Source organism: Salvelinus fontinalis, chromosome 2, assembly GCF_029448725.1.
Source record: "Salvelinus fontinalis isolate EN_2023a chromosome 2, ASM2944872v1, whole genome shotgun sequence".
Lineage (NCBI taxonomy): Eukaryota > Metazoa > Chordata > Actinopteri > Salmoniformes > Salmonidae > Salvelinus > Salvelinus fontinalis.
In genome coordinates this window covers 11,271,279-11,293,878 of record NC_074666.1, presented here as the reverse complement: position 1 = coordinate 11,293,878, position 22,600 = coordinate 11,271,279, and the positions used below count along the sequence as shown (strand labels likewise).

The window sequence follows — 22,600 nt, the reverse complement described above, 5'->3', positions numbered from 1 at the left end:
TAAAAATCTGTCGTTCTGCCCCTGAACAAGGCAGTTAACCCACCGTTCCTAGGCCGTCATTGAAAATAAGAATGTGTTCTAAACTGACTTGCCTAGTTAAATAAAGATTAAATAAAAGTGTAAAAAAAAAGTGTCCACCTTTATTTAACTAGGCAAGTCAGTTAAGAACACATTCTTATTTTCAATGACGGCCTAGGAACGGTGGGTTAACTGCCTTGTTCAGGAGCAGAACGACAGATTTTTACCTTGTCAGCTCGGGGATTCAATCTTGCAACCTTACAGTTAACTAGTCCAACACTCTAACCACCTGCCTTACATTGCACTCCACGAGGAGCCTGCCTGTTATGCAAATGAAGTAAGAAGCCAAGGTAAGTTGCTAGCTAGCATTAAACTTATCTTATAAAAAACAATCAATCAATCATAATCACTAGTTATAACTACACGCGGTTGATGATATTACTAGTTTATCTAGCGTGTCCTGCGTTGCATATAATCGATGCGGTGCGCATTCGCGAAAAAGAACTGTCGTTGCTCCAACGTGTACCTAACCATAAACATCAATGCCTTTCTTAAAATCAATACACAAGTATATATTTTTAAACCTGTATATTTAGTTAATATTGACTGCTAACATGAATTTCTTTTAACTAGGGAAATGGTGTCACTTCTCTTGCAACAGAGTCAGGGTATATGCAGCAGTTTGGGCCGCCTGGCTCGTTGCGAACTGTGTGAAGACTATTTCTTCCTAACAAAGACAGCCAACTTCGCCAAACGGGGGATGATTTAACAAAAGCGCATTTGCGGAAAAAAAAGCACAATGGTTGCACGACTGTACCTAACCATAAACATCAATGCCTTTCTTAAAATCAATACACAAGTATATATTTTTAAACCTGCATATTTAGCTAAAAGAAATCCAGGTTAGCAGGCAATATTAACCAGGTGAAATTGTGTCACTTCTCTTGCGTTCATTGCACGCAGAGTCAGGCTATACGCAACAGTCTGGGCCGCCTGGCTCGTTGCGAACTAATTTGCCAGAATTGTACATAATTATGACATAACATTGAAGGTTGTGCAATGTAACAGGAATATTTAGACTTATGGATGCCACCCGTTAGATAAAATACGTAACGGTTCCGTATTTCCCTGAAAGAATAAACGTTTTGTTTTCGAGATGATAGTTTCCGGATTCGACCATATTAATGATCTATGGCTCGTATTTCTGTGTGGTATTATGTTATAATTAAGTCTATGATTTGATAGAGCAGTCTGACTGAGCGATGGTAGGCACCAGCAGGCTCGTAAGCATTCAATCAAACGGCACTTTCCTGCGTTTTGCCAGAAGCTCTTTGCTGTGCTTCAAGCCTATCAACTCCCGAGATTAGGCTGGTGTAACCGATGTGAAATGGCAAGCTAGTTAGCGGGGTGCACGCTAATAGCGTTTCAAGCGTCACTCGCTCTGAGACTTGGAGTAGTTGTTCCCCTTGCTCTGCATGGGTAATGCTGCTTCGGAGGTGGCTGTTGTCGATATGTTCCTGGTTCGAGCCCAGGTAGGAGCGAGGAGAGGGACGGAAGCTATACTGTTACACTGGCAATACTAAAGTGCCTATAAGAACATTCAATAGTCAAAGGTACATGAAATACAAATCGCATAGAGAGAAATAGTCCTATAATTCCTATAATAAACTACAACCTAAAACTTCTTACCTGGGAATATTGAAGACTCATGTTAAAAGGAACCACCAGCTTTAATATGTTCTCATGTTCTGAGCAAGGAACTTAAACGTTAGCTTTCTTACATGGCACATATTGCACTTTTACTTTCTTCTCCAACACTTTGTTTTTGCATTATTTAAACCAAATTGAAAATGTTTCATTATTTATTTGAGTCTAAATTGATTTTATTGATGTATTATATTAAGTTAAAATAAGTGTTCATTCAGTATTGATGTAATTGTCATTATTACAAATAAATAGAATCAAAAAATGGGCCAATTAATTGGTATCGGCTTTTTTAATGTCCTCCAATAATCGATATCGGCGTTGAAAAATCATAATCGGTCAACCTCTAATTCAGATGGATCTTTACCTTGACTGACACCGAGGTTAACGCCCTCTTGGACTGGAGCTGGTTCTGGTGCTTCCTCAGGGAGGCTGGCCTCTACTTCCACTGGTGCTGCCTCCTCCTGACAAACCAGAGAGGGAGTTTATTCATGTTCTTTTGACCGAGAGCAGTACCTTCACTGGAGTAAGAGTACAATTCCAACTGCTGTGCAAATCATGTCAATGGGAGATATACAGCGCAACAACTCAAAAACAAGTTATTCCATACCACTATATACAGTCTTGGCCAAAAGTTGAGAATGACACAAATATTAATTTTCACAAAGTTTGCTGCTTCAATGTCTTTAGATATTTGTCAGATGTTACTATGGAATACTGAAGTATAATTACAAGCATTTCATAAGTGTCAAAGGCTTTTATTGACAATTACATGAAGTTGATGCAAAGAGTCAATATTTGCAGTGTTGACCCTTCTTTTTCAAGACCTCTGCAATCCGCCCTGGCATGCTGTCAATTAACTTCTGGGCCACATCCTGACTGATGGCAGCCCATTCTTGCATAATCAATGCTTGGAGTTTGTCAGAATTTGTGGGTTTTTGTTTGTCCACCCGCCTCTTGAGGATTGACCACAAGTTCTCAATGGGATTAAGGTCTAGGGAGTTTCCTGGCCTTGGACCCAAAAATATCGATGTTTTGTTCCCCGAGCCACTTAGTTATCACTTTTGCCTTATGGCAAGGTGCTCCATCATGCTGGAAAAGGCATTGTTCGTCACCAAACTGTTCCTGGATGGTTGGGAGAAGTTGCTCTCGGAGGATGTGTTGGTACCATTCTTTATTCATGGCTGTGATCTTAGGTAAAATTGTGAGTGAGCCCACTCCCTTGGCTGAGAAGCAACCCCACACATGAATGGTCTCAGGATGCTTTACTGTTAGCATGACACAGGACTGATGGTAGCGCTCACCTTGTCTTCTCCGGACAAGCTTTTTTCCGGATGCCCCAAACAATCGGAAAGGGGATTCATCAGAGAAAATGACTTTACCCCAGTCCTCAGCAGTCCAATCCCTGTACCGTTTGCATAATATCAGTCTGTCCCTGATGTTTTTCCTGGAGAGAAGTGGCTTCTTTGCTGCCCTTCTTGACACCAGGCCATCCTCCAAAAGTCTTCGCCTCACTGTGCGTGCAGATGCACTCACAACTGCCTGCTGCCATTCCTGAGCAAGCTCTGTACTGGTTGTGCCCCGATCCCGCAGCTGAATCAACTTTAGGAAACAGTCCTGGCGCTTGCTGGACTTTCTTGGGCACCCTGAAGCCTTCTTCACAACAATTGAACCGCTCTCCTTGAAGTTCATGATGATCCGATAAATGGTTGATTTAGGTGCAATTTTACTGGCCGCAATATCCTTGCCTGTGAAGCTCTTTTTGTGCAAAGCAATGATGATGGCACGTGTTTCCTTGCAGGTAACCATGGTTGACAGAGTGAGAACAATGATTCCAAGCACCACCCTCCTTTTGAAGCTTCCAGTCTGTTATTCGAACTCACTCAGGATGACAGAGTGATCTCCAGCCTTGTCCTCGTCAACACTCACACCTGTGTTAACGAGAGAATCACTGACATGATGTCACCTGGTCCTTTTGTGGCAGGGCTGAAATGCAGTGGAAATGTTTTTGGGGGGGATTCAGTTCATTTGCATGGCAAAGATGGACTTTTCAATTAATTGCAATTCATCTGATCACTCTTCATAACATTCTGGAGTATATGCAAATTGCCATCATACAAACAGAGGCAGCAGACTTTGTGAAAATTCATATTTGTGTCATTCTCAAAACTTTTGGCCATGACTGTACATGTAATCTCATGGAGAGCTTTACATATAACCATTAGACAGCAAAGTAAAACCAAACAAATAGGTGTGAGTCTACCCCAGAGAGAGTAAAGTGGAAGGAAAATAGGAGGCTAATAATTGGGTCAATTATAGTGATAGATGAGAGACGATGTGAAAGCAATGTTTCAACATAACTGTAGCAATATAATGACGTAGCAGTACCAATATAATAGGTTTACAGTTTAGCGATGTAACAGTACGATGTGCCATTGTTTTTCTCTGGGATGGACTGACAGGAAGAGGGGTTGAGAAGAGGGTACCTCCTCCAGAGGAATCTCTTCTAATACTGGCATCTCTTCCTGGGCCTTGGGCTCAGCTTCAGCCTCAAGGGCCAAATCCCTTGCCAGGTTCACTTCTGCTTCCAGAGACTCTGCCAGGTTCACTTCTGCTTCCAGAGACTCTGTCAGGTCCACTTCTGCTTCCACTGGTTCCAGGGACTTGGTCACGTCCAGTTCCGCTATTTGCTTGAGGTTTGCAGCAGCGATGAGGTCAAACGGATCTTCCGGTTCTGGAGCAGGTTTGAGTTCCAGTTCCAGTGCTGGATGGAGATTTGTACCAGCGATGAGGTCAAATGCGTCATCAGGTGGAAGGTCGGCAGAGCGGAGTCGTCCAGGGTCGGCTAGAGGCTGCAGGGTGGGGACTGATGGCATCGGGACAAAGCCGGGTACTGGCTGCAGGTTGGTGAGGTCAGGTACAGGCTGTAGCTGGGGCTGTACCTGAGGCATTAGGCCAAAGTGGTCAAACTCAGATAGAGGCTAAGTCCACCTGGTCAAATTTGAATACATGCTGTACGTCAAACACAGATACTTGCTGCAGGTCAGCGGTGGGGGCCAGAGCTAGGGGGGCCAAAGTAGGGTCAGACTCTGGTAGGAGAGCAACAGGAGCAAGAAACTGGGGTTCAGCGCTGAGGTCAAGAGTAAGGACAGGTTCAGATTGGAGAACAGGCATAGGAGGTGAAAGGTCACCGCAGGGTGAGGTGGCAAGCTCTGGCTTAGGTTCGGGCTGGAGGGCGGGTTCAAGTGGAGTTTGGGGGCAAGCTCGATAGCAGCAGGCTCAGGCCCCCGAGGAAGGACCTCAGGCTCAGCTGGGGTTTCAGCACTGAGCCTGGGAGCGGGACTATGTTCAGGCTCATGCTCAGGCTCATGCTCATGTTCAGAAGTAGGTTCAGCAGGGGCAGGGTGCAGGAGCAGGGTGCAGGAGCAGGGTGCAGGAGCAGAATGATACAGCAGGAGAGACAGATTCAGAGTTTAGCAGAGAGAGCCATTAGATTGAGATAAATAATCCTCAGAATTATGTCAGAAACCTAACAATGTTCAATGATTAAAGTTGATTGTGTCCATTGAGATATTAGTAGCGTTATCTTCGAGCCCAGGTTTAGCAATGTCAGAATCACAAAAGATGCTTTAGCTTAAATTTTAGCAGTAAAATATCATTAAGAACCAGATGAGAAAATAGCATCATCTTGCAGATGAAAAATATAAGCTACAATGGAAATATCACAATTTTCAGTTGTCCTAATTTGAACTGCCAAGCGCATGAAAAAGACAGACATCCTTTTCCTACTTCCTTCCCATAGTTACATAAACAACTGTTGTGTGAAACCTAGAGAGAGGCATTTTGGACAGTTTCTGACTGCCCCTACCACTTGCCTGTTTGAGCAATGACAACAAAGCTACTCACACACATGGAGAGTCAATGGGCAGATACATTTGCATTTGATTACCATTAGCATTGCTATCTACATTTCAGCTAATTGTTACTCACCGTGTTGTCAAAAATAATGAATTATAAGTTTCTTACACTTACACACACACACACACACAGTAGACACAAAAAGGCAGTACCTCCTCAGGCTGAATAGGTTTTCCCTTTAATGCTGCTGCAATCTGTAAACAAACAACCAACATCCACAGATTAGTTAAACAAGGCTGACAGACAGCATGAGGATCAGACAGGCAAGACTGACAACAGACAGACAAGGCCTGAGGACATTCAGTGACGGTTCATTTCCAACCACACCTTTGATGCTAGCTCCTCCTTCTTGTATCCTAAAAGCTCCAGGTATTTTCCACGAGAATCATTCTCAAAGTTCACCTGAGAACACAATTTAACATTGGTAAAGTTAAAGGACAGCAATACTTTGCAGTACAGCAAGAGACAACTACTGTTTTAACTCTAGACGATAAGGAAACGCTCCCGAGTTCCCATCGTACCTTTAAGAAGGACCAGACGGTCTTGTCGAACTCGTTTTGGGCAGCATCGATCTTCTCCTTGCAGAAGTCAGTGAAGCTGCCTGCAGCCAGCGTGGCCTGCAGCTGGGCCGAGCGCTCCAGGAAGGTCGTCTCGGTGATCACCTGACTGACGTGAACCACATGGGCCGTGGGCTGCTGAGGGTGCTGGGGGCTGGGCTTAATGTTCTCCAACGACACGAGCTTACCACCAAACTGGAGGGGGAGAGAAACAGGAAGAGAATAACTTCTTAGTACGATTTCAACTTATCAATACAATTTCTATAGAGGTGAGAGAAAGAGCAACATGCACTAAATATCACCAGGAGGTCAAATAATAGCACAAAAAGGAAAACAATGTACATCACACATTCATGCAGACGATTTGACAAACATAGCAAAGTAATAAAGGCAGAGAAGATAGTGTCTCACAGCGAAGGAGGCCCCCACGGGCCTGCGGATCCACTTGGGGGGCTTTTTGAGGGGGGTGATGGTGTAGGGGGAGGCTTGGGGAAGCTGCAGGGGGGGCAGGGTCTGGCCTATTCCAAACGGATCCACGGTGCCAAACAACATGCTGATCTGGAACAGAGACAGGCCAAAGAGCAGCAAAATAACCAAGGATGTATACAGATTAGGTATTCATTCATATCAAGTGCCTCCAATAATGGGCCAAAATGGAAGAGAGTTTCCACTCTAAACACTGTTAATCTCTGAGTCAGTGCAAACCGTGTCTGTAACCCTAACCAACATGGTGGCCAGTTTCCACCCTGAACAGCGTTAATGTGTGAAACTAGTACCCACTGTGTCTGCCTGTGTCTGGCTGCTGCCCCCCATGATGGAGTAGACGCTGATGTGTCCGTCGAAGGCTGCTGCCGACAGCACCGCTGGGTTCCTGGGACACCACTGGATGTCAAAGCACCACTGGGTACTGGTAGGCAACTCATACAGCACCTGGAAAAAAGCAACAGATTCACATCAGAAGATGACTACAGATAGGACAGGAACAGATTTCTAGTTAAATAAAGCCGTGTATCTCTCAGTAATAACACTTATTAACAGTGTACTGTACTCTGTAGTTAGGGTAAGAATAACAGAGTCATTGGATCAATGCATGTGTATGCATGTGTGTGAGACCTCTGCAGTATTGGGGTTCCAGCAGAGGATTCTGTTGTCTTTCCCACAGCTCAGTAGCAGCTCAGGGTCAGCCAAACTCCAGGCGATGGCCAGGACACCCCTGATGAACACACCAGGTATTTCATTGGCATTGTTTAAATCTGACTACATTTGACCTACTGAACACTTGTATTGCATTAGTTCTGACCAGTCTTCGTTGTGCCATTCTTTTGTTAGCCTTCACACCAGATCATTGAGTTCTGATCACTCCACTTTGAGCAAGCATCCCCATCTCCCAGAGATCTCTATAGCAAGCAAGGAATAATTCATAGTGCAGCCAGATTGCTGGGTGACTGTCTTACAGAGCTCACCTTCAACACGTTTGACTATCAACAGGTTGTTTTTGGCTCCATTATTTCTTTCATTACAAAACTTTGGACAGGGAAGCACAGCCACGAGCTGCCCAGTGACACGAGCCTACCTGACGAGCTAAATAACTTCTATACTCACTTCGAGGCAAGCAACACTGAAGCATGCATAAGAGCATCAGCTGTTCCGGGTGACTGTGTGATCACGCTCTCCGTAGCCGATGTAAGACTTTTAAAACAGGTCAACATTGACAAGGCCGCTGGGCCAGACGGATTACCAGGACGTGTACTCCGAGCATGCGCTGACCAACTGGCAAGTATCTTCACTGACATTTTCAACCTGTCCCTGACTGAGTCTGTAATACCGATATGTTTCAAGCAGACCACCATAGTCCCTGTGTCCAAGGTAACCTGCCTAAATGACTAACGACCCGTAGCACTCACGTCTGTGGCCATGAAGTGCTTTGAAAGGCTGGTCATGGCTCACATCAAAACCATTATCCCAGAAACCCTACACCCACTCCAATTTGCATACCGCCCAAACAGATCCACAGTTGACGCAAACTCTATTGCACTCCACACTGCCCTTTCACACCTGGACATAAGGAACACCTATGTGAGAATGCTATTCATTGACTACAGCTCAGTGTTCAACACCATAGTGCCCTCAAAGCTCATCACTAAGCTAAGGACACTGGGACTAAACACCCTCTGCAACTTGTTCCTGGACTTCCTTACGCGCCGCCCCCAGGTGGTAAGGGTAGGTAACAACACTTCTGCCACACTGATCCCCAACACGGGTCCCCTCGAGGGTGCGGGCTCAGTCCCCTCCTGTACTCCCTATTCACTCATGACTGCATGGCCAAGCACGACTCCAACACCATCATTAAGTTTTCCGACAACACAACAGCGGTAGGCCTGAACCCCGACAACGATGAGACAGCCTATAGGGAGGAGTTCAGAAACCTGGCAGTGTGATGCCAGGACAACAACCTCTCCCTCAACATGATTAAGACAAAGGAGTTGATTGTGAACTACAGGAAAAAGAGGACCGAGCACGCCCCCATTCTCATCGACAGCGGTGTAGTGGAGCAGGTTGAGAGCTTCAAGTTTCTTGGTGTCCACATCACCGACAAACTATCATGGTCCAAACACACCAAGACTTTTGTGGGCACGACAAAACCTATTCCCCTTCAGGAGACTGAAAAGATTTGGCATAGGTCCTCAAATCCTCAAAAAGTTTGATAGCTGCTTCATTCTGACTGGTTGCATCACCGCCTGGTATGGCAAATGCTCGGCCTTCGACCGCAAGGCACTACAGTGGGTAGTGCGTACGGATCAGAACTGGGATCAAGCTGCCATCCAGGACCTCTATACTAGGCGGTGTCAGACGACTCTAGCCACCCTAGCCATAGACTATTCTCTCTGCTACTGCACAGAAAACGGTACCGGACTAGGTCCAAAAGGCTTCTTAACAGCTTCTACCCCCGAGACATAAGACTCCTGAACAGCTAATCAAATGTCTACCCGGACTATTTGCATTGTCCCCCCCCACCCCAATTTTTAGACTGCTGCTACTCTCTTGTTTATTATCTATGCATAGTCACTTTACTTCTACCTACATGTCCATATTGTCTCAGTTACCTCGACTAACTGGTGCCCCTGCACATTGACTCTGTACCGGTACACCCTGTATATAGCCTCAGTGTTATTTTATTGTTGCTCCTCAATTATTTTTCATATTTTTTTTTCTTTAGTTTATTTTAGTAAATACTTTAACACTTTTTTTTTTATTAACTGCATTGTTGGTTAAGGGCTCGTAAGTAAGCATTTCACTAAGGTCTACGCCGGGTTGTATTCGGTGCATGTGAAAAATAACATTTGATTTGATTTGTACAGTCAGTCAGCGTTTCAACTTTTAACATATTACTTTTTCAAGACTATATACGAAATTAATTTGAAGTGATAGTTTACCGTGTGTGGTTCTCCAGGACTTTGAGAGGGGAAGCGGTGAAACGCAGGTCCCAGATCTGGATCACTGGCATCCGGTCATCCTCTGAGGCCAGCACCAGCTGAGTAGCTACCTCTGGGTTCCACTCCAGCCCAGAGCAGTGCATCTGAACACACACACACACACTTATTACCCTATTCTTGTTTACCTATTTAGTCATTATAATGAATGTGAGGTTCTCTCCGCCCATCTGTCATATGGTATTAATACTATGTTTGTACTAAGTAACATTCATGTCAAATGCCTCAGGCCTATACGGTTGCCAAATCAGTCTGTCCGTCAAAGGAAAATTACATAAGAATTATCATCCCAAAACAACTGAAGGCGCAACCTGTACCTTCCATTGTTTTTAGTTTTAGGGAGGTTTACCACAGAATACAAAACAACTCAGTGGCAGTTCCATTTGCCAATCTTCTGACTGAAGGAGCAGGGAACTATTCACCCCCTCAGTTTACAGAACGCTGCAGGCCAGGGAAAATACTTCTAAACTGGAGATGAAAGTGACAGACTAATAAGCCTTTAACAGCAGACAGAAGATGAACACACATGCGTAGAATGTTCCATGTTGCTGTGGTCACAAATTAAAGACTGAGGCTTTAACAGCAGACACAGATAAACGTGATGCGTACCCTGTTGCTGGGTTCATAAGTGTCAGATTGAGCCGTAAACAGCAGATGTGCGTTACCCACCCTGTTGCTGTGGTCGCTGACTTTGATGATGAGGTCGTTCTTGCGGAGGTCCCAGATGGAGGCGCGGCCGCTGGGGCTGGCTGAAGCCAGGATGTGTTGGATCTGTCTGTTCCACGCCACACAGCTGATGTCCTCCAGAGGCTGAAATAACATAAACAACCTGCTCACTCGAACATTCCTCTACTCCATAAATCCTCATCGATAATCCATGAGAAATGGAATGGGTAGCATTCTGAAGTAGGGTTGTCCCGATAACAGTACCACGATACTACAATACCTGATATTCCATGGCAAAGGAAAACACAAAGCAGACTAAACTCTTTGGTTAAAAAACCTACTGTATGTAACAGTGTGCTATAGCTTGGTAAATAAACATGCGATTCTGGGTGGCTCAGTTGGTAAAGCATGGCATCTGCAACGCCAGGGCTGATTTGATTCCCACGGGGGACCAGTACAAACAAATATGAAGATATATATATTTTTTTTAATTTTTTTTTTATTTAACCTTTATTTAACCAGGTAGGCAAATTGAGAACACGTTCTCATTTACAATTGCGACCTGGCCAAGATAAAGCAAAGCAGTTCGACACATACAACAACACATAGTTACACATGGAGTAAAAACAAACATATAGTCAATAATACAGTGAAAAAAAATAAGTCTATATACAATGTGAGCAAGTGAGGTGAGATAAGGGAGGTGAAGGCAAACAGATATATGTATAAATAAATAAAAATATAAAAAGGCCATGGAGGCGAAGTGAGTACAACACAGCAAGTAAAAAAAAAACAATAAAAAAAACACTGGAATGGTTGGTTTGCATTGGAAGAAAGTGCAAAGTAGAGACAGAAATAATGGGGTGCAAAGGAGCAAAATAAATTAATAAATAAATAAATACAGTAGGTAAAATATATGCACTTGTAACGGATGTGAAATGGCTATCTAGTTAGCGGTGGTGCTAATAGCCTTTCAATCGGTGACGTCACTTGCTCTGAGATCTTGAAGTAGTGGTTCCCCTTGCTCTGCAAGGGCCGTGGCTTTTGTGGAGCGATGGGTAATGATGCTTTGTGGATGACTGCTGTTGATGTGTGCAGAGGGTCCCTGGTTCGCGCCCGGGTTGGGGCGAGGGGACGGATTAAAGTTAAACTGTTACACACTGGATAAGAGTATGTGCTAAATGACGTAAATGTAATGGGTGACAACATCAGGCTGCTTGTTTCCAACATCAGGACTGTTTTCCTCAGGACATTTTGTCCGCTTCATGTTTTATTTCCTTGCTACAACACCTCTGATTATCACAATACTGGTAATGTGACAACCCTTCTCTGAAGGTTCAATTTCAAAACATATTTATTTCTTAACCATGTCATGGGTCTTACCTGAGTTTTAGGGCCTGGTGTCATCGGGGAGCCAAAGTTGTTCAGGTCCCAGATGTAGATCTCTGATTCGTTACCTCCTGAAGCAACCAGGTTGGTCTGGGTAAGGGAAGTAATGCATTATCACTAGCTATCATGGGGTGACACTGCAAACACTATAACAAACACAATGTGAGACACTTGACAAAATTGGTAGACCAGTCAACAAAGGTCAGTAGCCCAAAACAAAAGTGAGAAGTTTTCAAGTGTTCTCTTAGAGATATTGGAAACAAAATGTGAATACTATGCACAGCATAAAGCCAAAGCTCACTCCACAGATTAGTGTAAGCATAGTTCCAGTTAGTTAGGTGTACCTGGAAGGAGTTGACATCAAGGGCCCTGACCGGCCCGATGTGTTTGTCGCTCTGAGCGATGACAACATCACTGTCTCCAGCAATGATCTTGGCCGGGTCGTACAAGATGACATCACCATTCTCGCCCCCTGCAATGAGCACTCCGGACGGGAGACCCTCTGCATCCATGCCGTGGGGAGCCCACGCTAGCGTGTGGTATCTGGTGGAGAGCGATAAGAGCACTCTTAGCTATGACGAAGAGTTACAAAGACAGATGTTTTCAAAATCTAGCCAGAAGTTGTTTATGACAGTGGGGCCCCTCAGTGGTGTGTGCTTAGTCCCCTCCTGTACTCCCTGTTCACCCACAACTGCGTGACCAAGCACGACTCCAACACCTTCATTAAGTTCGCTGACAACACAACAGTAGTAGGCCTGATCACCAACAACGATGAGACAGCCTATTGGGGAGGAGGTCAGAGACCTCTGATGAGGTTAGCGTTAAGGCTAGTGCTAGTGCTAGGGTTTCCTTACCTGTGAGAGGAGGAGTATGCTCCGCGGAGCTTCATGTCCAGAGAAGGCTCAGCCAGGTCCAGCTCAAAGATCTCCAGAGAGGCAGTGGTACTGAAAGAGGCATCCAGCTGCTGGGCTGATGTACCTGGACACACAGATAGACAGGTGAGGGGTCAGCAATACCTGACCAGGTAGACAGTCACACTAACTGGAAAGCTGTTCAGACAACAAATATGAAACATGTCAGTTGAAAGTCAAGGTCGGTTTTGTTCATTTCAAGGATATTCAACAACATTTCATTATGTATCTCATGGCTACGCTTAAACCACAAAAACATCTGCTGGATGATTACAGTTAGCACAGTAAGTCTTCTTTGCATAACCCCTGTCAGCACAGTATGTACATGTCAGAGATGGACAGTGAAATGTATAAGACAGGAAAACACACACACCTGCTGCCAGGTACACAGGATGGTGCTGTGCTGGGCTCCAGCTCTGGATAGCTGTGCGGTTGATCTCTTTGAGCTTCATCTTGATGGGGAAAAAACAAAAACACCACAAACAAGCTTTTAGCCCATAGAAAGAAAAATAATGGATAAAGCTTTTAGCACACAGAAAGAATGGCTCACAATAGACAATGACATTGTCTTGAAGATCCTCATCTCCTCTCCTTCATACAGAGGCAGATGTGTAGGCTAACATCTGTCTGATGTCTATGACAATTCATGAAGGGCTCAAATACAGAATAAAGGGAGTGGATAGTGTGTATCTGAACTGGGTATAGTTTTGTATGTCTGTAAATAGGTTGGGTAGGGCAAAGGACCATTAAAATGAAACGACAAACATTTGTAATGTTGTTCGTGTCGTCACCATTAGATTATTTCACTAGCACTGGCTAGATAGCCAAGTCCATTCAATGGAAATTCACAGGCAAGTGGTTGTTTGTGCAGCAAAGTTCCTTGTTAGCTAGTTGCTATGCTAGTTATAATAAGAAGCCACGCATCTAACGCTATACATGCGTAGGTACCTTTCAGTGATGGTTTTGGTTTTGACAGCAGCATTTGTAAGCAAAGACAACAGCTACAAATGGCAGTTGTTTCTGATCAAACCGATCAATGAACTCAGTAACGTTTGCTAGCTAGTACAGTTAAAAAGCAAGTTGCAAGTTAGCGGCTGGGCATAATTTGTTAAACGTTCCAGCAGGAATCTGTCCCAAAAACTTCGTAAAGTACAAAGTTGCCAACAAACAACGCATATAAAGTAGCATGATCAATTCACCTAGTTAACTAGCTGCCGAATAGGCATCAACTCACCACGTAGTTTATTCTTAATGTTTGTACATAGGCTACCAGAGTGAGAACAGATATTTTTTGGAATAAACGTGGTGAGTGAAAATTTATTAAATAGCCCACTCCCTACCCGGCATCTTAATATGCCGCTATACAACTTTGTATGCGTTGTTTGTTGGCAACCTTGTTAACGAAGTTTTTTGAAGATTTATTTTGGAACGTTCCACAAATTATACCCACCCGCACCTAACGTTAGCTAAACCCAAAAGTGCTTACCTTCTAAATTCTGTTCGCTCTTATAACATGAGCACACATATACAGTACAGACAGACGACAAATACTGTGATCACTCGTTTGTTCCCTTTTCTTATTGTATTATTATTTGCGAGAAGGCAATAGCTCTGGGCTGCAGATTCACTGAAATTCCACGTCCCAACTCCAATCAGTGTCTCGTCAGCAACATTGAGAAAGGACTTCTGGGTCACGGAATTTCGGACATTTTCAGAAGAAAAATCCCCCACGTAATAGTATAAAAGTGTCATTATCCTGTATTATTAATGATTTATGTACAATTATTGTCTAAACGTAAACAATGACTAATATTTGTTCATATTTAAGTGCCATTTGCATTAAATGTGAGTTTTAAAACATGTTCCAAGGTCAAATAAATAACCCCAATGCAAATCACTGGATATTGAATAAATATTGGTTTATAGAGCAAAAAAGTATTCTAGGTGCCGATGTAAAAGTGATGTAAAAGTGGGGTTGGAATACTCAATAAGGTTTTTAAAATCTATATATGGTGTTATTTCATGGGGCTCTGAATAATATGGAGTGCTGCTTGCCATTTACTGTGGTCAAACAGCTTAAAAGGAGGTGCCTGGACACTGTATTAGGTACAAATATAGATACCACTGTACAGGAAAACATGTATTTGTGTCAATGTAAAAGTGGGGTGGGGAGTACTCAGTAGGGTCTGTAGAATCTATATGGTGTCATTTCACAGGGCTCTGAATAATACTAAGTGTTGCTGGCCTTTTACATTGGCTACAATGCCAAAATATTGTGGAATACAAGAAGCCGGACATGGAGGTCCTGGGCTGGCGTGGTTACACGTGGTCTGCAGTTGTGAGGCTAGTCGGATGTACTGCAAATTCTCTAAAACAACATTGTAGGCAGCTTATGGTAGATAATTTAACATTAAATTATCTGGCAACAGCTCTGGGGCACATTCCTGCAGTCCAGTATGCCCACTGCACGTTTCCTCAAAACTTGAGACATCCGTTGCATTGTGGTATGTGACAAAACTGCACATTTTAGTGGCTTTATACTGTCCCCCAGCACAAGGTGCACCTGCGTAATGACCATGCTGTTTATTAATAAGATTCTTGACATGCCACACCTGTCAGGTGGATGGCAAAAGATACATGTTCACTAACAGAGACGTGAAGCTTTTTGTGCTCATGGAAAACTTCTGGGATCTTTTATTTTAGCTCATGAAATATGGGACATGTTGCATTTATATTTTTGTTCAATATAGTCGACTAATGCTAGATGAGTACGGTCTGTAGAATATTTTCTTTATATTAATTTACTTAAGCTACAACCATGTCAAAATGTGCTCCACCTTATACTATTTATCTCATATATAGTAAATGTCTTTAGTTGAGATTTTCCCCCGATGTAGTTGTAATTTAACATTATGCAAAGCCGCAAAAATGATTTATTTCGCATCATATACGTTTCCACGTTTATTTTGAAGACAAAATCGTAACCGCGGAAGTCTTAATGTTGCTGCGGTGACGCTAATTGGTCTTCGCCTCCATCAACCCAGCACAATCACCCACAAATATTCACGGGACCAATATAATCGCCCCCTTCTTCAGGCACTTCCGGGGAACGTGGCTTGACCATTTTGTACTGTGTAGACCAGGGGTGTCAAACTCATTCCACGGAGGGCCTAGTGTCTGCAGGTTTTTGTTTTTTCCTTTCAATAAAGCCCTAGACAACCAGGTGTGGGGAGTTCCTAACTAATTAGTGATGTTAATTCATCAATCAAGTACAAGGGAGGAGCGAAAACCCACAGACACTCGGCCCCACGTGGAATGAGTTTGACACCTGTGGTGTAGACCATATGTTCAATCACATGCATTAACTCATTCGCTGTAGGCCTACTGTACATTATGTGTAGCAAACACAATTTTTGCATACTTCACACTAGAGTGCACCCCCTGCCAACTTCATTATTGGAATCTACATGATTTATATATATTAACATTTCACCATGTTGCATCAGACAAAAGTCTCTGAATAAAGTGAATTAGTCCATAGTAACATTGTAAGGAAAGCTGCATTTTGCATTTCCTCTCATTGCATAGTATTGTGTGTATGCAAACGTTGGTCCTGGCCACTCAACATCTCATGCTACCATAGTTAACCTTTTCCAACAAAAAAAAAACGTACCTTGATTTACTAGCAAAGCAACTGAATTTAACAATACAATTCCCTAGATGCATTTCAATTGAGTTTGTGAAACCTTAACTGGCACAAGAAATTCAATTCCATAATGTTCTATTCAAGACAACACTCAGACAAAACACATTTCTGAAATAATCAGTCACTCAAAATTACATACTTTGTAGTGTTTTCCCCAAACATTTGTCATTGGACAAAGGGATAGGAAATGCTCATATACATTTGTACTGTAGTTTCACAAGGAATCCAGTGCCATCTTTGTAGTCAATTTACTATGAAAACATGAGACCGCCCAGGGCACTCCTATTGCAAAGCCTGGAGGAAAAACACAATCTCATCGTTAGTGTGAAGAGGGATGTCTGCACAAAATTAAAAAAGATACACAATATCATTTACATTTAAGTCATTTAGCAGACGCTCTTATCCAGAGCGACTTACAAATTGGTGCATTCACCTTAAGATATCCAGTGGAACAGCCACTTTACAATAGTGCATCTAAATCTTTTAGGGAGGGGGGGGGGGGGGTCAGAAGGATTACTTCCATCTTGGATGGAAGACTGGGTTAGATTTAGTGATTTTATCTGATGATTGACCCAGATCACACCAGTGGAGACTGGTGGGAGGAGATATAGGAGGACAGGGTCATTGTAATGGCTGGAATGGAACAGTATCAAACAGACGGAAACCACATTCCATTCCAGCAGCAATGAGCCCGTCCTATAGCTCCTCTCACCACCAGATCACATACACACAAATATACATAGATAGTACCAGTCAAGTTTGGACACACCTACTCATTCAAGGGTTTCTTTATTTTTACTATTTTCTACATTGTAGAATAATGAAGACATCAAAACTATGATATAACACTCATGGAATCATGTAGTAACCAAAAAAAGTATTACAACAAATACATGTATTTTATATTCTTCACAGTAGCCAATCATTGCCTTGACAGCTTTACACACTTGGCATTCTCTCAACCTGCTTCATGGTGTAGTCACCTGGAATGCATTTCAAGTAACAGGTGTGCCTGATTAAAAGTTCGTTTGTGGAATTTATTTCCTTCCTAAACGCACTTGAGCCAATCAGTTGTTGTGACAAGGTACGGGTGGAATACAGAAGATAGCCCTATTTGGTAAAAGACCAAGTCCATATTATGGCAAGAACAGCTCAAATAAGCAAAGAGAAACGACAGTCCATCATTACTTTAAGCCATGAGTGCCGCAGCAGTCTAAGGCACTGCATCTCAGTGCTAGAGGCGTCACTACATATCCTTCTGACTTCCGGCGCCGACAGAGATGGCCGCCTCGCTTCGCGTTCCTAGGAAACTATGCAGTATTTTGTTATACTACTGCACGGTCAGAACTAGAAGCACAAGCATTTCGCTACGCTCGCATTAACATCTGCTAACCATGTATATGTGAAAAATAAAATTTGATTTGGTTCAATTCCAGGCTGTATTACAACCGGACGTGATTGGGAGTCCCATAGGGCGGCGCACAATTGGCCGAGAGTCGTCCGGGTTAGGCCGTCATTGTAGAAAATAATATGTTCTTAACGGACTTGCCTAGTTAAATAAAAAAATTGTCAGTCAATCCAGAAAATTAAGAACTTTGACATTTTCTTCAAGTGCAGTCGCAAAACCATCAAGCACTATGATGAAACTGGCTCTCATGAGGACCGCCACAGGAAAGGAAGGCCGAGTTACCTCTGCTGCAGAGGACAACAGGACAATAAACACTTTTTTTTGGTTACAACATGATTCCATGTGTTATTTCATAGTTTTGATGTCTTCACTATTATTCTACAATGTAGAGAATATTTTTTTAAAATTAGAAAATGTAATGAGGTGTCCAAACTTTTGACTGGTACTGTATATACATACAAATACACACACGTATCATACATACAGTGTATTGTTGCTCAGCACTGAAGAGACCATTCTGTTGGATCTGTGACAAAATTGAAATTAAGGTTAAAACACAGTATAATCAAAGCCAGTCAAAATATGACAAATTATAGGCTAGAGCACATGTCCTCATAATAATGTAATATTAATCACTATGGTTCATGATGTGAACAGCAGATACAGATTTTAATCATAGGACGAGAAAATGGGTGCAGAACACTTCAGTCATTCCTCAATACATTGTAAATTAGTGTTCAGGCTCAAGTTGACGGTGTAGCCAGTTTGGCATCTTACCACGTGTCCTGTATCATTTTGTCATCCATCCTGTGAGTGTATCGAACGACACTATAGAAAAGGTAAACAAGTTGATGCATTATAATGTAACATGCAATATTCTTGGATCAAGCATAGACCACGAGCACAGCGCAGAGACGAAGTTAAACTCCTGACCTGTGATACATAATGAAGCTAACTACGCGTCCTCATAGATGTAAACAATACATGTAATCAGAGATTCATGATGTGAACAGCAAAGATTTAAAAATCAGACGATGGATAAGAAATATGATATTGATAGCCAATTGGTCAGGACTTGCTATACATAGCTAACACTTCATAGCTAGTAGTAGCTAGCTTGCTGTTACAACACTGAAGAAAACTTACTTTACTATAAATCGGAGATATGCCTCAAATGCTATGTTATCTCGCCAACAAGGGCGACAATCTTCAGGTTATGTTCATATGACTTGCCAGATACTCACTCGCTCTTCTCTTCTCTTCATAAAAGGGAAGCGAAAAAAACTCGTGCATGCGCATTATATACACAGCAAAGCAATGTGGGAAAAACACGAGAAATGCGGGACTTCTGTCAAATATCTTACACATCTAAGTGTTACAATTACAGTGTAGTGTTAAAGCATAGCATCAATCACGTACAAAATCAACTTCATGTTACTGTCTAAAACAATCAGACATCTGAAAATTGGCTTATCAGAAATATGACAATATCTGATCGCCCTATTCTATGTAATTAGTAAATTATGACTGCAATTTAGTGCAAAGATTGAGAAAACATTTTTTTTACAGAACTGTATAAATTGTATTTGCTTTGTATTTTGCTTACATTACAGTCACAACATCTTACATACACTTTACTCAATATAAATCTGAAAATAATTAAAAGTACTTTAATTTTGGTGATACTGTGTTATAGTCAGGATAACATGAGATAAATAATTGCAGACAGAAAGAGATGTTTACAAGAATGGTGACATAAGAAAAAAGACAAACATGATTTCACCTAAAAAGTAATACAGACAATGGTCACTTAACATACGATATACAATCAAACAACCAAAATACAAGTAGTACTACTGAGCCGTTGCACAGGGGCTTTTATACATGGAGGGGCAGCGGGTAACAGATTTACACAGATCAGTTCAGTACAGACACCCTCAGTGAAAAAAGCCTGGTATTGCAAACATTGAGAAGGTACAAAGAAGGTTTATTGTTTTGTCTAGTGTACAGAGTACTAGCAGATGCCATGGTTTAGGTTACCTGATAGAAGGCTAGGTTTCTCCTGAAATTTATAGATTTGATAGGAACTTTTCTGTTCACAGAGCACAACTTTGCTGTTTAGTTTTATTGATAATATAAATGTATTTTTTGTTACATTTCTCTGTTAGAAGACAATCTAAAAACAATTTCACACCACCTTTCAACATCAGATTGAGGGAGTGAGCTGAGCAGAGCACTTTCAGAGCAGCGTTCTGTTTGTGCTCAACTATTGGAAGCCCTTTGAAACGTCCCACTTTGTGGGTTGACAATAGATACTAGGGCTGTATTCAATGAGGGGAGACTCAACAAATGTTACAAATAGAAATGTAACATATAGTGCAGACAATTCCAATCCTCTACTTGAAATACCACTGTATTAGTTCTACACAATACATTTCTATCTGAACGTTCTGTAACATTGCACCCTCCTGAACAGGGCCTAGAGAAATGTGTTTTATTAGGGATGCATCATGCTGCTCAAACCAATTGTTGATGCTCCTCTACAGCAATTTTGTAATAACTTTAACATCCAGCAAGATCATCCATACAATAAACAAAGTTTTCAGTGCATAGGGATGATTACAACTTTAAAAAGGATGTGTGATGGTGTATAACATGGTCATACTCTGACTCTTTAGGACAAGGGCAATCTATATCAACAAACGACCCTGCTTTTTGATAGATCTTAAATGTGTTTTAATAAGTATGTGTGTCTCTTCAACAACATTGGGGGAAACAATTGACAATGTAGTAAAAGTCCTTCAATGCCCTGAGCAGAGTGGGGAATGTAAGGCAAAGGTATCCTGGGGGAAATAAATCTACAACTAATAACAGTATTTTAAAAACAACACCCAAACAAGACTCACCCCAATACAAAAACATAAAGAGGGATTGGCTTTGTGAGGGGGAAATGTAGCCTGGCTGGCATGACCCACATGACTCACAGCACAGGGACAGCTGTTGTACACTGGTCTGGAAAGAAGGCCGTTAATGCAATATTCACTCAGAAATTGAGCGATGGCTTTGATTGGTTCAATCAAATGTTATTTTTTCCCCTCAGAGGTCGAGACCTCTCGTTGTTTTTAAAATACCACCATTGTAATGGAAGGGGCAGCGCTCGGGGGGCTGTGTGGCCATGCATGTGGGTGTTTGAGTGAGAATAATACGGAAGAGAACCAACAAGTAAAAGCACAGCCCTCTTCATTATCGAAGCATTGTGTCGACATCAAAGAGCCATTCCAGACTGAAGTCAGGAGGACTTTGAGAGTTGTGTGTTAGCCAGACTAATGGACATGATATAACAGGTTTTAGAAACACCACCCAGATGCTATTGAACACACACTTGATGGGCAGAGTTAGTGTGACACACACAGAGGCCAAATCATGTGTTACCTGGTAGCCTAATCCATGATGACGTTGTAGAACAATGTTACCATGCCCAATCATCAGCTCACTGTAGACTAAAGGCACTCTGCTATGCTAAAATAGTTCCTGACATACGGTGATACTATGGCTAGATTCATTATCCAATCAAACAATCTGCCCCTGGCTCGACAGTGATCCAACATGGATGTGTGTGCACTATTCTACATACATTATTCTACATCTTTGTTATTCACAAAGAAGTTAAAGTAGGGGCACTTAGATTCCAATATTCCTATGTACCTAACAAAAGTAGAGAACTTTCATACCTTCACAATTCATTTAGTTTAGAGTACCATAAGCACTTTAGCAGAGCAAATAACTTGGATTTGATATTGTGAAACTTTACCCTACCTGAAAGTGTCAGCAAAAGGACTGTATGCTACCCCAAAACCCAGTTTGGTGAATGTAAATTCAAATACTTACCAATTAGTTGTTTAAAAATGGCAAATAGAATCCATATCCATGATAAAATCAAAAGTGGGAATTTAGAATTTGTTCTGAGACATTATGCTAAGCACAAGTTGAAACACTGGCTGAGGAAAATAAATAGTGGGGGTATCTTGTGGGCTACAGTAAACGCTAGCTACTGTAGAGAGATCAGCATCATGATTAGAACCTGGGCTACGAACTGAAGAATCCTCCTCTGCATCCAGAAGCATCAGAAATGATTAAAACATCTTAATATCACACCAGAGAGAAGGAGAAAGAGGGACAAACAGAGCCATGATAGGATGGTAGAAGAAAAATACATTAGAAGAAAAAACAAAACATGTAAAAATACCTATTATCAAAAAGTGTGCATGGTAAGTCTAAAACAACCCCCTTCCAAACACACAAACTGTGCTATTCCACTCAGTAAGAGGGTGCACCGAAACCAAGAACTGGTTAAAACCCAAATCCTGGTCCCGCTCGTTTGCTCTACCCTTGCACTTCTATCTCTGCCGAGTCTCTCCCACAATCCTTGTTTTTTCAGGCAGGCATGGGGACAGCCCCTCCCTTCAGCCAAGGCTATTCCCACTAACTGTGAAGAAGGAGCAGCACCAGCGCTATAGCAATTCATGTCCCTTATTTCTCCCAACGCTAGAGCTCTGAGGGTGGGTAAGCAGTGCACAGGGCTGTCCTTGCCTCCTGGTGCTGGGTCTAGCTAGATAACAGTTGACGGGGCAGTCTACTCTCCTCCCAATCCAATGTCTATGGGGATAGCTAGCCCGGGAGACAGAGAAACCAAGGACCTCCCAGGGGTCACCACCCCTCGCCAGTCCCAATGTTTAGCTCTGGAGCTTGGGGAGAAAGGGGGCCACCCTTTCAGTCTCCCAGGCACGAGTTCTCTCTGCGCTGGGTGAGAGGCAAATCGAGAGAGCCCATGG

General features: G+C 42.5%; 1 protein-coding gene across 4 annotated transcripts in view; it reads right to left on the bottom strand.

Annotated features, from left to right (window-relative positions):
- The window catches only part of LOC129811822 (protein transport protein Sec31A-like), a 60,055-nt gene extending 37,461 nt beyond the window's left edge, over positions 1–22,594 (bottom strand). For 2 of the 4 annotated variants that reach the window (XM_055863467.1, XM_055863494.1), the window contains exons 1-18: positions 18,915–22,594; positions 18,546–18,596; positions 18,253–18,294; positions 16,500–16,654; positions 13,028–13,106; positions 12,598–12,721; positions 12,088–12,286; positions 11,738–11,833; positions 10,358–10,498; positions 9,632–9,774; positions 7,311–7,410; positions 6,978–7,127; positions 6,609–6,755; positions 6,162–6,392; positions 5,968–6,042; positions 5,793–5,834; positions 4,209–4,664; positions 2,090–2,186 (exon numbers count right to left, since the gene is read on the bottom strand). In XM_055863467.1, coding sequence (XP_055719442.1) covers positions 2,090–2,186; positions 4,209–4,664; positions 5,793–5,834; positions 5,968–6,042; positions 6,162–6,392; positions 6,609–6,755; positions 6,978–7,127; positions 7,311–7,410; positions 9,632–9,774; positions 10,358–10,498; positions 11,738–11,833; positions 12,088–12,286; positions 12,598–12,721; positions 13,028–13,106; positions 16,500–16,529 — 2,110 coding nt within the window. In that variant the 5' untranslated portion in view covers positions 16,530–16,654; positions 18,253–18,294; positions 18,546–18,596; positions 18,915–22,594. Of the gene's footprint in view, positions 1–2,089; positions 2,187–4,208; positions 4,665–5,792; positions 5,835–5,967; positions 6,043–6,161; positions 6,393–6,608; positions 6,756–6,977; positions 7,128–7,310; positions 7,411–9,631; positions 9,775–10,357; positions 10,499–11,737; positions 11,834–12,087; positions 12,287–12,597; positions 12,722–13,027; positions 13,107–13,602; positions 14,107–14,140; positions 16,655–18,252; positions 18,295–18,545; positions 18,597–18,914 lie in introns of those variants that run through there. The other 2 variants (XM_055863475.1, XM_055863484.1) reach the window with 2 other exon arrangements.
- Positions 22,595–22,600: the final 6 nt, after the last annotated feature.